Source organism: Callithrix jacchus, chromosome X, assembly GCF_049354715.1.
Source record: "Callithrix jacchus isolate 240 chromosome X, calJac240_pri, whole genome shotgun sequence".
Taxonomy (NCBI): Eukaryota; Metazoa; Chordata; class Mammalia; order Primates; family Cebidae; genus Callithrix; species Callithrix jacchus.
Window position 1 is genome coordinate 149,804,140 of NC_133524.1, and position 16,548 is coordinate 149,820,687.

Genomic DNA, 16,548 nt, shown 5'->3' on the forward strand with positions numbered 1-16,548 from the left:
AGCGGACAGAGTGGGGGCACTTGCAGGCATCTTCAGGTGACAGCAAAGGAAACTAAGCCCACTGGGGTCAAGAGGCCAGCGGGGCTATGAGCTGGGCCAAGAGTGGGTATTTTCCACGAGGCACTGAGCTGTGGTGGGCTTCCTGCCTTTGCTGATCTGAACTCTGATAGGCCTCTCCTCTACAGCTGCTGTCTCCAGTCGCCGCCTACTTTCCCAGCCTTTTCTCAAAAGCCCCGACTTTGACAGGGGTGAAGTGAGAAGGGAATAGAGCCCATTTAGTATGCACCTGCTAATGTGTAGTGATGGATCCATTTATGATAACAAAAAATTGAGCCTGGCCATGAACCTGCCATAGTTATGCTTCCTGCACGTTTAAATTGCACACCAACCTGGGAGGTCTGTTGAGGAAACAAAGGTTCAGAAGGTAAATGGCAGAACTGGGACTTGAATTCTCTTCTGCTTGACCACAGCACCCATTCTCACTTCTGTGTAATGAGATGGAGGAGCCAATGGGAATAAGAGCAAGTGTGACAGAAGACCAAGAGCAGAGCAAGTCCCAGGAGTAGCAGGAGGGAGGCAAGCCACCCCTCCACTGCCATGTGCTTGCTGTGGAGGTTACAGGGACACCAAACAGACCGATGGCTGTCTGTCTCCCTTTGGCATCAAGTGCTTCTCACAGCCCTGATCCCTGTGACCCACCCCTCATAGACACAGTATACTGGACCCTGCGATGAGCAGGTGAAAGTGTCAGAAGCCACAGCTGACAGTGGGGCAGGAGGAAGTGCCAGCAGGCAGGCCAGGTGGGCTCGGCCTGACATACCTTTCTCTGTTCCCCTTTCAATCTTTCTGTGCCTTCGTATCTCAAGTGTAGCACTTGGAGACACATACTTGAGTTTGGGTTTGGTTTGATTCTAACAATTCTTGTCTTTTTAAAAATCAGCTTTATTCGACACCAGCCAGGGCAACATAGTGAGATCCCGTCTCCACGAAAAAAGAAAAAACATAAAAAAATTAGTCGGGCATGGTGGTGTATGCCTGTCGTCCCAGCTACTCATGAGGCTGAAGTGCCAGGATCACTTAAGCCCAGGAGGCTGAGGCTCCAGTGAGCCATGATCAGGCTACTACACTCCAGCCTGGGCAACAGAGTGAGATCCTGTTTCAAAAAAAAGAAAAAAACAACTTTATTGAAGTATAAAATTTATATACAGTAAAATTCACCCTTTTGAGGTTTACAGTTCAATGCCATCACCTCTCCGAATTCCCAAATGCCCTTTGCAGCCAACCACTCCCTCCACTCCCCGCCCTGGCCACCAGTGATCTGATTTCTGTCTTTTCTAAACTTGACTACAAACGGAATCATACAGCATGTATTCTCCGGGCTGGCTCCTTGGCTGGATCAGGGTTTGTTTAGCCATTCACCCGCTGAAGGACACTTGGGTGGTTTCCAGCTTTGTGTGAATATGAGGGAGCAGCTCTAAACATTTATGTGCAGGCTTGTGTGTGAACGCATGTCTTCATTTGTCTAAGGTAACCGCTTAGGGGTGGATTGTTCGATCCAGTGGTAAATTGATGTTGACCTGCCTTTGTCTTTGAACTGCACAGGTCAGCTGGTCACACAGTGAAGACTGCTGTTATCTCTGGATGTATTCATGCCAGTTGAGTATTTGTCCAGCTTTCCCCATTTCTCTCACCCACCTCCACTTTATTTTTTTTATTATTGTTCTTGTCGCCTAGGCTGGAGTGCACCCGGCCTCACCTCCACTTTGTGTCATTGAAGGTTCAGGGTAGGAAGCAGAAATTGCTCCTGTGATCATGAACAAAAGATTTCTGTAGAGAAGATCAGATACTTACCTAACCATTGGTTGGTTCAAAGTGGGCTCTGGGCTGGGTGTCAATAACACCTGTGCAGACCTGGCTCCCCAAGGGAGCTGCTCCTTCTGCCACCGTCCACAACGTGGAGGATTGGGAGATGGCCAGTGTAACCTTTGAGGTCAAAAGGACACCACCAAAGTCATGACCTGAGGATCAGCAAGATGGGACTGGGAAGCCATTGCTATCACAAATGCCCCTCAACAACCAAGAAATTCCTTAATGTGCAGCAGAACCGCAGCCCACACAGCAGGAGGGTGGCCTCCCTTCGCTCAGACTTCACGTGAGCATGCCTGATTGGCAAAACTGAATTTGCTTCCCAAATCCCAGCTGCTCTGGAGTCTGGGACATTTCCAGCGTCTGCCGTGCAGAGCCCAGAAGAAGGTGAGAGCTGTCAACAGGCCCAGGCAGACACTCTGCCTGGTCATCTTGTAGGTGGGTTTCCTCTTCTATTTTCCCCTCTGTTTCTTTAGAATCGCTCTATGAAGTTTTTAGTAGTTCCTCTACCTATTTTAACATGCATTCTTAACAAAGTCTGAAGTTAACCAATATCTCTGTTCAGGTGGTTTTGACATAGGTCCATAATTGTTTGATACTCCTGCCTTCAAGAGATGGTGCCTAATTCTCCTTTCCTTGAGTATAAATAAACTGGACCTGAGCTGGACTTGGTGGCTTACTTTCTTTTTTTTTTATGGAGTTTTGCTCTTGTTGCCCAGGCTGGAGTGCAATTGTGTGATCTTGGCTCACTGCAACCCTGCCTCCTGGGTTCAAGTGATTCTCCTGCCTTGGCTCCCTGGGTAACTGGGATTACAGGTGTGAACCACCATACCTAGCTAATTTTTGTATTTTTAGTAGAGACAGGGTTTCACCATGTTGGCCAGGATGGTGTCAATCTCCTGACCTCCTGATCAAGCCTCAGCCTCCCAAAGTGCTGGGATTACAGGCGTGAGCCAACACGCCCGGCCGATTAATTTTTTGTATTTTTTTCTTTTAAACATTTAAAACTGCATTTATAATTTTAATATAAACAATATTTTTGCCTTAGTCGGTTATCAAAGTTTATCGTATATTTACATCATTCTTGTACATCTAGTTAAATTTACAAAGATGGTTAAGGTTAAGTTCTTTTAATTATTCAATTTTTTTATTGCATTTTAGGTTTTGGGTACATGTGCAGAGCATGCAAGATAGTTGCATAGGTACACACATGGCAGTGTGATTTGCTGCCTTCCTCCCTTCACCTATACCTGGCAAGGTGGTTCTCGCCTGTAATCCCAATACTTTGGGAGGCCGAGACAGGCAGATCACTGAGGTCAGGAGTTCCTGACCAGCCTGACCAATATAATGAAACCCTGTCTCTACTGAAAATACAAAAATTAGCCAGGCGTGATGGCATGCAGCTGTAGTCCCAGCTACTCGGGAGGCTGAGGCAAAATAATCACTTGAACCTGGGAGGTGGAAAATGCAGTGAGCCAAGATCCCGCCACTGCACTCCAGCCTAGGCAACAAGAGCAAAACTCCGTGTAGGAAAAAAAAAAGAGAAATAAAAGCAAAAGGGATTTGGGAAGGGCTTACCTGGGTAGTCCTGGCCCAGGTCTTTCATGTGGCAGCTGTCAGATGGTGGCTGAAGCTGGAATAGTGTGGTGCCGGAGCAACTGAGAGCTGGCTGGCCATCTCTCCCTCTTCATATTGTCTCATAGCGCCCCGCCCCCACTTTTTTTTTTTAAGACAGTCTCACTCTGTCGTCTGGGCTGGAGTCACTGTGCGATCTTGGCTCACTGCAATCTCTGCCTCCCGAGTTCAAGCAATTCTCATGCTTCAGCCTCCGGAGTGGCTGGCATTATAGGCGTATATCATCACACCTAGTTTTTGTATTTTTAGTAGAGACGGTATTTCACCATGTAGAACAGGCTGGTCTCGAACTCCCGACCTCAGGTTATCTGCCTGCCTTGGCCTCCCAAAGTGCTGGGCTTTCTTGTAGCCTCAGGGAAGTTGGAATGCTTACATGGTGGCTAAAGGCTTGAAGAGTGAGTGTCCCTGCTCACAAGGCAGAAGCTGTATTACCTTTTCTGCACCACTCTTACCATATTATCTTGAGTACAAGAAAGTCACAAGCCTGCCCGGATTGTAGTGGGGGAGGGTTACATTCCACCTCTTGATGGGGAAGTGGCAAAGTTCCAGGAGCGCATGTGGGATGGGAGATATTGTTGGGGCCACCTTTGAAAAACACAGTCTGCCACACACAGCAGTTAAAAGGCAGAGACTGTCAGGCTGGATAAAATAGCTATATGTTATTTACAAGAAGCACATTGGAAGCATAAAGACACAGACATGTTGAAAGTACAAGTATGGAAAAAGATATACCAAGCAAGCACTGAGCATAAGAAAGCTGCCGTGGCTATCATACTAATATCAGGTAGAGCAGATATGGAGAGGGACATTTCATAACGAAAAAGGAACACATACTCAAGAAAACAACCATTTCAAATATGTAAGCACCTAATCTACTAAATATATGATACAAGGATAGGACAAATCTGTGAACAGACGGCCGACTTTAACATTCCTTTCTCAGTGACTGATAAAACAAACAGTAAAAAAAATCAGAAGAATATAGATTTGACCAACACTATCAACCTAATTGACTCAGTTGATATATATGGAGCTCTCCATCCAACAACAGCAGAACGCATTCTTCTCAAGTGCAGATGGAGCCCCAACCAACACAGACAATAAATCACGAAGGATCGAAATTATACAAAGTAGGATTTTTGACCACAATGATGTTGAATTAGAAATCAACAACAAAAAGACATCCAGGAAATGTCCAAATATTTTTAAATGAAAAACATCTACTTCCAAATAACCCATGAACCAAAGAATAAACCACAAGTAAAATTATTATTATTATTATTTGAGAAAGAGCTTTTCTCTCATTACCCAGGCTGGAGTGAAATGGTGCAATCTCAGCTCACTGCAACCTCTGCCTCCTGGTTTCAAGCAATTGTCCTGCCTCAGCCTCCCTAGTAGCTGGGATTACAGGCATGCACTACCATGCCTGGCTAAGTTTGCATTTTTAGTGGAGACGGGCTTTCTCCATGTTGGTGAGGCTACTCTCCAATTCCTGACCTCAGGTGATCTGCCCGGCTCGGCCTCCCAAAGTGCTGGGATTACAGGTGTGAGCCACCATGCCCGGCGTAAAATTACTAATAGAACATATTTTTCACTGAATAAAAATGAAAACAAAATATCAAAATTTGTGAATTCAACAAAACAAATGATTAGAGGAAAATGAACTACTTACATTAGAAAAGCAGAAAGGTCCCAAAAAATTATTTCAGTCTACTTTTTTTTTTTTTTTTTGAGATGGAGTCTCGCTCTATTGCCCAGGCTGAAGTGCAATGGCGCAATCTCTGCTCACTGCAACCTCCACCTCCCTGGTTGAAGCAATTCCCTTGCCTCAGCCTCCTGAGTACCTGGGATTATAGCCATGCACCACCATGCCTGGCTAATTTATTTTGTATTTTTTTTAGTAGAGATGAGGTTTTACCATGTTGGCCAGGCTGAAAGTCTCTACTTTAAGAAACTCTCTACTTTAAGAGGTCTGGGCGTGGTGGCTCACGCCTGTAATCCCAGCACTTTGGGAGGCTGAGGTGGGCGGATCATGAGGTCAAGAGATCGAGACCAGCCTGGCCAGCATGGCAAGACCCCATCTCTACTAAAAATACCAAAATTAGCTGTTCGTGGTGGCTGGTGCCTGTAATCCCAGCTACTCTGGAGGCTGAGGCAGGAGAATCACTTGAACCTGGGAGGTGGAGGTTGTCAAGATTGTGCCATTGCACTCCAGCCTGGTGACAGAGAGAGACTCCATGTCAAAAAAAAAAAAAAACAAAACTAGGAAAAGAAAAGGGCAAAATATTTACATAATAAGCATAAAGGAGGGAATAATAAAGTTAAAAAGTAAAAATAGTAAAAGAAATAAAAGAAAAAGAGTAGGCAGTACTTAGTGCCTCATGTCTATAAGCTCAGCACTTTGGGAGGCCAAGGTGGGAGGATCACTTGAGGCCAGAAGTTCAAGACCAGCCTGGGCAAGATCCTGTCTACAAAAAATTTAAAAATTAGCTGTGTGGGCCAGACACGGTGGCTCACGCCTGTAATCCCAGCACTTTGGAAGGCTGAAGTGAGCAGATCACGAGATTAGGAGTTCAAGACCAACCTAGCCAACATAGTGAAACCCCGTCTCTACTAAAAATACAAAAAAATTAGCCAGGCATGTTGGCAAATGCCTGTAGTCCCAGCTACTCAGGAAGCTGGGGCAGGAGAATCACTTGAACCTGGGAGGCAAAGGTTGTGGTGAGCCGAGATCATGCTACTACACTACAGCCTGAAAACAGAGCGAGACTCTGTCTCAAAAAAATTAATCAGCCAGTTATGGCAGTGAGTACCTGTAGTCCTAGCTACTGGGAGAGGCTGAGGCAGGAGGATTGCTTGAGCCCAGAAGTTTGCAGTTGCAATGAACTATTATCACACCTCAGCACTCCATCCTGGGTAACAGAGTGAGACCCTACCTCTAAACAACCTAAAAAAAAAAAAAAGAAAAAAACCCAAACAACAACAACAAGACAAAGCAAAACAACAAAGAGTAAATGGGAGGCTGGGCGAGGTGGCTCACACCTGTAATCCCAGCATTTTGGGAGGCCAAGGTGGGCGGATCACGAGTTCGAGAGCAGCCTGGCCATATGGTGAAACCCTCAATCTATTAAAAATACAAAAATTAGCCGGGTGTGGTGACACGTGCCTGTAGTCCCAGCTATTCAGGAGGCTGAGGCAGGATAATTGCTTGAACCTGGGAGGCAGAGGTTGCAGTGAGCCGAGATCGTGCCACTGCACTCGAGCGTAGGCAACAGAGAAAGACTCCATCTCAAAAAATTTAGGCCGGGTGTGGTGGCTCACGCCTGTAATCCAAGCACTTTGGAGGCCAAGGCGGGCGAATCACCTGAGGTAGGGAGTTCAAGACCTGCCTTACCAACATTGTGAAACCCCATCTTTAAAGAAAAATTTTTTTACAAAAGAGTGAATGGGGCCAGGCACCGTGGCTCACTCCTGTAATCCAACCACTTTGGGAGGCCAAGGCAGGTGGATTGGTGGATCACGAGGTCAGGAGATCAAGACCAGCCTGGCTAACAAGGTAAAACCCTGTCTCTACTAAAAATACAAAAAACTGGCCGGGCACAGTGGCTCCACATGTAATCCCAGCACTTTGAGAAGCTGAGGCAGGCGGATCACGAGGTCAAGAGATCAAGACCACCTAGGTTAGGTGAATATGGTGAAATCCCGTCTCTACTAAAAAAAATACAAGAAATTAGCCGGGTGTGGTGGCACGCGCCTGTAATCCCAGCTACTTGGGAGGCTGAGGCAGGAGAGTTGCTTGAACCCAGGAGGTGGAGATTGCAGTCAGCCGAGATCGTGTCACTGCACTCCAGCCTGGATGACAGAGCAAGACTCCGTCTCAAAAAAAAAAAAAAAAAAATTGATTCTTTGAAAAGATCAGGCTGGATGTGGTGGTATTCTCAGCACTTTGGGAGGCGGAGGCAGGTGGATTGCTTGAGCACAGGAGTTTGGCAGCAGTCTGGGCAACATGGGAATACCCTGTCTCTACACGAAATGCAAAAATTAGCTGGGTATGGTAGCTCCTGCCTGTGGTCCCAGCTACTAGGGAGGCTAAGGTGGGAGGATCACTTCAACTCAGGAGGAGAAGGTTGTAGTGGGGTCTAAGACCTCACCACTGCACTCCAGCATGGATGACAGAGTGAGACTGTCCAAAAAATTTTTAAAAAGAATAGAAAAGACCATGTGATGCTGAGGCAGGCGGATCACCTGAGGTCGGGAGTTCGAGAGCAGCCTGGCCAACTTGGGTGACACCCCATCTGCACTAAAAATACAAAAAATTAGCCTGGTGTGGTGCTGGGCACCTGTAATCCCAGCTACTCAGGAGGCAGAGGTGAGAGAATCGCTTGAACCCAGGAGGAGGAGGTTGCAGTGAGCCAAGTCTCAAAACAAAACAAAAAGGTCAATGAAATTGGTAAGTCTCTAGCCAGACTGATCAAAAAAAAAAAGGATAGAATAAGAGAGAGGGGACATCATTACAGATCCTACAAACACAAAAACTTATTCCAATGCATCCAACAACTTAAAAAAAATGGACAAATTCCTTGAAAGACACACATGATCAAAGCTTATTTAGGAAAAAATAGATAATCTGAATAGCCCTGTATATGTTAGAGGAGTTGAATTTGTAACTGAAAACATTCTCACAAAGAAATCTCCAGTTTGTATAATACCAATTCTATACAAACGCTTCCAGACAATAGAAAAAGGGAGAACACCTCCCAACTCATTTTATAAAGTCAGCATTATACTCATCCCCAAACCAAAGACATTACAGAAAGGGAAACTGTAGACCAGCATCTCTCGTTAATCCAGATGTAAAAACAGTAAACAATGGCTGGGCATAGTACCTCACATCTGTAATCCCAGCACTTTGGGAGGTCGAGAGATCGAGACCATCCTGGTCAACATGGTGAAACCCCGTCTCTACTAAAAATACAAAAATTAGCTAGGCATGGTGGCGCGTGCCTGTAATCCCAGCTACTCAGGAGGCTGAGGCGGGGGAATTGCCTGAACCCAGGAGGCGGAAATTGTGGTGAGCCAAGATCGCGCCATTGCACTCCAGCCTGGGTAACAAGAGCAAAACTCCGTCTCAAAAAAAAAAAAAGAGATGGAGACCATCCTGGCCAACATGGTGAAACCTTGTCTCTGTTAAAAATACAATAATTAGCTGGATGTGGTTCTGCATGCCTGTAGTCCCAGCTACTCAGGAGGTTGAGGCATGAGACTCTGTCTCAAAAAAAAAAAAAGTAAACAAAATTTTAGCAAATCGGGTCTAGCAGTATATAAAAAGATGGGACATCATGACCAGGTAGGTTAGATTCCTCCCAGAAATGCAAGTTTGCCTCAACAATTGAAAATCGGTCAATGCAATTAACCATATTAACAGAACAACAACAAAAACACCACATTATCATCTCAATAGAGGCAGAAAACATTTCTGACGAAATTTAATACTAGCAGCCAGCACGGTGGCTCGCACCTGTAATCCCAACACTTTGGGAGGCCCAGGTGGGTGAATCACCTGAGGTCAGGAGTTCAAAACCAGCCTAGCCACATGGTGAAACCCTGTCTCTACTAAAAATGCAAAAATTAGCCAGATGTAGTGGCATGTGCCTGTAGTCCCAGCTACTCAGAAGTCTGAGGCAGGAGGATTGCCTGAGTCCAGGGAGGTCAAGGTTGCAGTGAGCCATGATCATGCCACTGCACTCCAGCCTGGGTGAGAGTGAGGGTCTGCCTCAAAAAAATAAATAAATAAATAACTACTTGTGATAGTTGGGTGTGGTGGCTCAAGCCTGTAATCCCAGCACTTTGGGAGGCCGAGGAGGGTGGATCACGAGGTCAAGAGATCGAGACCATCCCGGTCAACATGGTGAAATCCCATCTCTACTAAAAATACAAAAAATTAGCTGGGCACGTGGTGCCTGTAATCCCAGCTACTCCGGAGGCTGAGGCAGGAGAATTGCCTGAACCCAGGAGGCGGAGGTTGCAGTGAGCCGAGATCACGCCATTGTACTCCAGCCTGGGCAACAAGAGCGAAACTCCGTCTCAAAAAAATAAATAAAAAATTTAAAAAATAAATACTTGCGATAAAGTTTTCAGTACACTGGGTGACAGAGTGAGACTATGCCCCCTGCACCAAAAATAGTTTTAAAAAAGAAGTTAGACACAAAATACTACATACTACTTTATTTATTTATTGAGACAGAGTCTCGCTCTGTCGCCCAGGCTGGAGTGCAGTGGCAAGATCTCCGCTCACTGTAACTTCTGTCTCCCGGGTTTAAGTGATTCCTGCCTCAGCCTCCCAAGTAGCTGAGATTATAGGCGCCCGCCATCATGCCAGGCTAATTTTTAAAAATACTACATACTCTATGATTCTATTTATACAAAATTCTAGAAAAGGAAAATCTAGAGGCTGGGCACAGTGGCTCAAGCCTGTAATCCCAGCACTTTGGGAGGCCGAGGCAGGTGGTCGAGAGATCGAGACCATCCTGGTCAACACGGTGAAACCCCGTCTCTACTAAAAATACAAAAAATTAGCTGGGCACGGTGGTGCGTGCCTGTAATCCCAGCTACTCAGGAGGCTGAGGCAGGAGAATTGCCTGAGCCCAGGAGGTGGAGGTTGCGGTGAGCCGAGATCGTGCCATTGCACTCCAGCCTGGGTAACAAGAGCGAAACTCTGTCTCAAAAAAATTTAAAAAAAAGAAAAGGAAAGGAAAATCTATAGTGATAGATCAGTGGTTGCTAGGCTTCAGGTAGGGGAAGAAGCTTGACTACAAAAGGCCACAAGGGAACTTTCTGGAATGTCAAAATGTTTATTCTATGTCATGAGTGTGGTTTTGGTTACACGACTGTATACATTTGCCAAATCTTACCGAACAGCGCAATGAAAATTAATGAATTTTACTGTATGCTAATCATATCTTCATAAAGCTGGAAAACAAGTCATCCTGTAGCTGCTGCTGCAGTGACCTGAGGAACGTGCATGCAGGGACAGCACGAAGAAGTCAGACTGCGAAACCCCGAGGCAATCACCCCCACAGCCCACTGAAGCAACTGCAGAACTCGGCCTCTGGGAAGGAAACAGGGAGGGGCCCCTGCCTTAAAAAAAAAACCTCTGCAGACTTGCCAGGGAACCGCCTCCTGCCTGACTCTCACATGATGACCTGGAAGCCTCAACACTCACATACCCACACCCTCATACACACACACACACGCTCACACACACACACACCTTCACATGCACACACCCTTGTACAGGCACACACACATGCACACACCGTCACACAGGTACACACCTTCACACACACCCTCACATACATACATGCACATCCTCACACATGCACACATTCTCAAACACACTCATATGCCCACACCTCACATGCACACACACCCATGCACACCCCACACACACACACCTTCCCACACACCCTCACAAGCACACACCCTCACACACACACATTCTCTGTGAGAGCTGTTCCTGTTGACAGGCACTTGGCTCCTTCGTCCTTCCCACTGCCCACAGACTCTGCCATCTGCACATGTGCCCCTCCCACACAATTGGGGGCCTCCTTCTCCATGTCCTTGGCTGCCTCCTCTTTGTCTTCCACCCCTTACAAACACTTCAGGGCCTTTTAAATGCCTTTTCCACCTGTCTCCTTCCTCCAGCCCCACTGCCCAGTGTTAAGTGGGTCACACCATTTCTCTCCTGGGTGACAGCCATACCCTCCACCAGCCTCACTGCCTCCACTCTTCTCTGCACAAGCCCATGTGCTCCTGGGGCAGGGCCCAGGTCCTTCCATCTCTGCAGCCACAGTGCTGGGCCAGCAGCACTTGCAGTTGGTGAGTGGACGGTTCTAATCAGGGGAACTGCTGGATAGAGAGGGACAAACAATGTCCCTCCAGTCTGCCTCCTGTCCTATTCTGCTCAGACACTGGGCTGGGAGATCAGTGGCCATGCCTTGGCCCTTTCTGCGAGTCTTAGAGGGACCAGTGAGAGGCATGAACAGTGGGGGACTGTGCTGGCAGGAGTGGGGGCCTGGCACGCCCCCAGGTAGATGCCCTGCCTTTTTTTTTTGAGACAGAGTCTCGCTCTGTTGCCCAGGTTGGAGTGCAATGGCACAATCTGGGCTCACTGCGACCTCCACCTTCCAGGTTCAAGCAATTCTCCTGTCTCAGCCTCCCCAGTAGCTGGGATTACATGTGGGCACCACCATGCCCAGCTAATTTTTTTGTATTTTTAGTAGAGATGGGGTTTCATCATGTTGACCAGGCTGGTCTCGAACTCCTGACTTCAAGTGATCTGCCTGCCTCAGCCTCCCAAAGTGCTAGGATTACAGGCATGAGCCACCACGCCTGGCCCCACTCTGCCCCTGTTAACGCCAGAGGGAAGGGGCTTGGGGCAGCCTGGTGCCATCCCTGCTGACTAACGTGGACCTGGCATGAATCAGCACAGTCTGCCCATCTTTTTCAGCACCCAAGGGGTGGCTGCCCAGGGCCTATCTCCTGGCACAGCTTCATGCAGTGCCCGCCTGTGTGTGACTGTGTCCTTCAAGCCCTTGCCATGGTGGCTCTCAGTTCCTCCTGGGAATCCTGGCAGAGCAGAGTAATGCTGGGTCCTGGTCTGGCTTCTTGCATCCCAGAGGAGACCGCCATGGGGGGCCCTTTTCCAGACTCTTTCCCAATTTAACAACAGGAAGTGAGGAGTCCAGGGGGCAGTGATTACCACAGGCCTGGCCACATTGCTAGGGGAGGCCCCAGCCCACTGCTGAGATCCAGCCCTGTACAGCCTTGTTCGGGCAGAGAAACTGATAAGGAGACGGTTGCCTGCTCACCCCAAAAGGCTGGCATGGATTCCTCTGCCCAGCCAGCTTTAGACAGAGAGAAAAAGGCTTTCCCACAACCCTGCCAGTCCTCAGCCCTGCCCATCTTATCACCATAGTTTACCCTCAATCACCAAGTCCCATTGCACAGAAGGGGAAGCAGGTGTTGAGAATCGGCATGGCCTGTTCAGGGCCACACTGCTGGGCATGGACCAAGCAGGGGCTGGAGCCTTGCTTGCTTCCCAAGCCAGGGTCCCCAAATTCTCTGCCAATTGAGGGAGGCCATGTCCCATTCCATTGATCTGGGTGCCATTAGGAAAGCCATTTCTGGACTTCTAGGCTAGTGACAACGTGTGGTTATTGGGAACAGCACAAGCATGTGGAATGGTGTGCGGGTGTGTGCATGTGTGTGGTGTGGTATATGGCTGTGTGGTGTGTGCTATATGGGGTGCATGGTGTGGTGTGTGTGTAGCATATGGGTGTGTGGTGGTGGGTGAGTGTGTGGTGTGTAGCTGTGTGGTGTGTGTGCAGCGTGGCATGGTGTATGGGTGTGTGGTGGGTGCGCATGTGTCTGTGATGTGTGGCTGTGGTGTGGTGTATGCATGGTGTGGTGTGTGTGTGTGTGGTGTCAAAGTGGCAGGGGGTGGTGAGTGCCTAGCACTGTCTCTAGAAAATGGCCACCCTGTGTTCCCACCACCCTGACAGAGCCAGGAGGGGTAGGAAGGGGAGGCCTTGGCCACGGGCCAGACTTGAGCCAGGTCTGTGAGGTTGTTTTGGTCTCTGGCCTCACAGGCCAACAGAGAAGACACACAAACAGGAAGAAGTGGTTGCTCGCCAGGCCTGGGTGCGGGGTGGGGCGTAGTGGAAAGAGAACCACTGGGATGGGGGCTGGGGGGTGTGGGGCCAGGGAAGGAGAGAGGCCTTGGGGGAGGGAGGAGGAGGGCTCCCCTCTCAGGTCCCTGTACCTGAAACATGTTCAAGACATGAGCAAGCGACTCCGCATGTCTGTGGATGTGTCGTGCATGTGAGGGCATGTGTGGCGGGAGGGAGCCCTGAGCACAAGGAGGTCCCCAGTCCCTCTTCCAAGGACAGGTAGTTGCAGGTAGGGCAGGAGGAAGAGGGTGGGGGGGTCTCTCTGGATCTCACAGGGGTTCATGCAGCCTGACTTGGCCACCACCCCGCCCCTCCCTTTCCTGTTCCTCATCTCCGGCCAAAGTGGCCCTAATTGTGGAGGAGGAGGGGCCTGCATGGGTCTGGGAGGGGCCCAGCGACGGTGCTTTCACTCCCTCCTTGCCTGGGCCCAGCCAGAAGCAGAAGGACCCCAACTTGGGAAAGTGGCGTGAAGCTCCCATGAGAAAGCATCGCAGTCCTGGGCCAGACCACACTCTCTGGTCTGTTTCCCCACTTATAAAATGGCAATGCTGAACTAAGTAGCCTCACACAGCACTGCCGGGCCGGACAATCCAGCCAGGGTGTGTGCTAGGGTAAGGGTGGTATGGAGGCTACAGCAGTGGGAGGAGGGAGTCCTGGACCTGGACCAGGGAGGCCCTGGAGAAAGGAACGGAAACGGGAGGCCAGGGGGAAAGGAGGAGGAGGAGGAGGAAGTCCCCTCCTGGCCAGGTCACTCCCAGAGGCTGGGCTGGGCCAGGGCGGGGCAGCCGATGGAGAGCAGATCTGAGCACCCAGCCACCTTCACGCCACTGTCCAGCTGCCCAGGAGCCCGGGAGCCCAGCCAGGTAAGGGGCTGCGCAGGCCTGCCCCCCTCCCCGCCCAGTCCCCAGCCCTCCGATGGTGGCCTCTCTCGGCCTCTGTCAGGGCAGGGAAGTTCTGCATGTCTGCCTGGGTGCCGACTCCCAAACTCAGGGCTTGTGGGCTGCCTTCGGGTCCTGGGCACTGTGCGTCTGTCTGTCTGACCATCCCTCTCAATCTTCCCTGCCCAGGACTAGCCACACTCCCACCTCACACATGCACACACACCAACAGGTACTGGCCATGCTGGCACCTCTGTAAGGTCTCTCGTCCACAGACCCTGGGTCGTGGGGCTAGCCACTTGGGCAGAGGCTGAGTCCGCCCATCTCCTCCAGGCCCTCAGAACACCTGCCACAGCCCCACCATGCTCATGGCATCCACCACCTCTGGTAAGGCTTGTCCCCCATAAGCCAGGTGGGCACAGTGGGTTTGACGATGCAGGGAAGCTTCTCTTTCTAAAGGCCCTCTTTACCCTCGCCTCTGGGGTGCGCCTCTCCAGGCTGCCAATGATCGGGGGGAGGGTACTGCCCCATCTCCCTGCCAGGGCTGGGGCTGGGGCTGCCCTTCCTCCTGGACCACATGGGCCTGGGGTATGTATCCCCCGTAACATGGCTTTCCCGGAGTCCCCTCTGCTACGAGCTAGGAAGTGGGTCTCCGGAAGGAAGCAGGAGGCCCAGGTTAACCGCTGCCTTGGCCACTGGCCCTGGCAGAACTGGAGTTCCCCTGCACAGCACCCTCTCTAACCAGGCCCTCTCCCTGACCCCTGCCCAGCTGTGCCTGGGCATGCCTCTCCACCCAGCCTGCCCCGCAACAGCAGCCAGGAGAGGCCACTGGACACCAGGGACCTGCTGCTGGCCCGGGCAGAGCTGGCATTGCTCTCCATAGTCTTTGTGGCCGTGGCCCTGAGCAACAGCCTTGTGCTGGCGGCCCTAGCACGGCGGGGCCGGCGGGGCCACTGGGCACCCATGCATGTCTTCATTGGCCACTTGTGCCTGGCCGACCTGGCTGTGGCTCTGTTCCAAGTGCTGCCCCAGCTGGCCTGGGATGCCACCGACCGCTTCCATGGGCCGGATGCCCTGTGTCGGGCCGTGAAGTATCTGCAGATGGTGGGCATGTATGCCTCCTCCTACATGATCCTGGCCATGACACTGGACCGCCACCGTGCCATCTGCCGTCCCATGCTAGCTTACCGCCATGGAGGTGGGGCTCACTGCAACCGGCCAGTGCTGGTGGCTTGGGCCTTCTCGCTCCTTCTCAGCCTGCCCCAGCTCTTCATCTTCGCCCAGCGTGACGTCGGAAATGGCAGCGGGGTCATTGACTGCTGGGCCAGCTTTGTGGAGCCCTGGGGCCTCCGTGCCTACGTCACCTGGATTGCCCTGATGGTGTTCGTTGCGCCTACCCTGGCTATCGCCGCCTGCCAGGTCCTCATCTTCCGGGAGATTCATGCCAGTCTGGTGCCAGGACCATCAGAGAGGACTGGGGGGCGCCGCCCGGTATGCCACACAGGCAGCCCCAGCGAGGGAGCCCGTGTGTCAGCAGCTGTGGCCAAGACTGTGAGGATGACGTTGGTGATTGTGGTCGTCTATGTGCTGTGCTGGGCGCCCTTCTTCCTGGTGCAGCTGTGGGCCGCGTGGGACCCAGAGGCGCCTCGAGAAAGTGGGTGTAGCCATGGCTAGGGCTGTGGGGGGCCACTCGGGCTTGGCAGCGTGCTTCCATGCACCGCCAGCTGTCCTGAGCCCAGCCTGGATCCCCCCACCTCCACAGGGCCACCCTTCGTGCTGCTCATGTTGCTGGCCAGCCTCAATAGCTGCACCAACCCCTGGATCTACGCATCCTTCAGCAGCAGCGTCTCCTCGGAGCTGCGCAGCTTGCTCTGCTGTGCCCAGAGGCGCACCCCACCCAGTCTGGGTCCCCAGGATGAGTCCTGCACCACCGCCAGCTCCTCCCTGGCCAAAGACACTTCATCCTGAGGAGTTGTTGGGTGTCTTGCCTCCAGAAGCTTTGAGAAGCTCAGCTGCCTTCCTGGGGTCCCCTGGGAGGGGGACCCATGGAGAACCGGCCAGAGCCTGTGGCCCTGAGCTGGCACATTGTGTGGCCCTGGACAAGCCGCAGTCCCTGCCTGGGTCTCCATACCCTTAGCTGCATGAGGAAGGCCTCAGGCCCCAGAACTGTGGGGGCCTCAGGTCAGCTCACCGTGCTGGGTGTGGGAGGGCTGCAGCAGAGGGCTGAGGAGCAGGTGCCCCCAGGTGAGAGAGTGGTCCCGGGGGCCTTCTAGTCTCTGCCTCTCTAATCTCTCCCTTCCTCCCTAATAAAAGTTGCAGCTCATCCTCCACATGGTGAGGGGTCTCCTTGGATCAGGGTAACAGTGGTTGTGGAGGCAGCACAGAGACATACACAGACCCCCCCACAGACCCACAGTCACGTGCACAGCTACGGAACC

At 51.0% G+C, this 16,548-nt stretch overlaps 1 protein-coding gene and 1 long non-coding RNA gene across 3 annotated transcripts; one reads left to right on the forward strand and one right to left on the reverse strand.

The window, feature by feature from the left end:
* Positions 1 to 924: 924 nt before the first annotated feature.
* LOC144581152 (uncharacterized) lies at positions 925 to 4,140 on the reverse strand. Its single transcript, XR_013531682.1, has 3 exons — positions 3,445 to 4,140; positions 1,852 to 1,983; positions 925 to 1,153 (listed from the first exon to the last, which is right to left on the reverse strand). It is a non-coding gene; the product is annotated as an uncharacterized LOC144581152 (long non-coding RNA).
* Positions 4,141 to 14,010: 9,870 nt separating this feature from the next.
* Positions 14,011 to 16,440, forward strand: AVPR2 (arginine vasopressin receptor 2). Of its 2 annotated transcripts, none has more exons than XM_017968313.4 (4): positions 14,011 to 14,095; positions 14,386 to 14,497; positions 14,880 to 15,764; positions 15,873 to 16,440. In XM_017968313.4, exons 2-4 carry the CDS (start codon positions 14,473 to 14,475, stop codon positions 16,076 to 16,078), a joined length of 1,116 nt encoding a protein of 371 aa, XP_017823802.2. In that variant the 5' UTR covers positions 14,011 to 14,095; positions 14,386 to 14,472; the 3' UTR covers positions 16,079 to 16,440. The 2 variants fall into 2 exon arrangements, with proteins under 2 accessions (XP_017823802.2, XP_035143963.1); XM_035288072.3 differs by having other exon boundaries at positions 14,444 to 14,497.
* Positions 16,441 to 16,548: the final 108 nt, after the last annotated feature.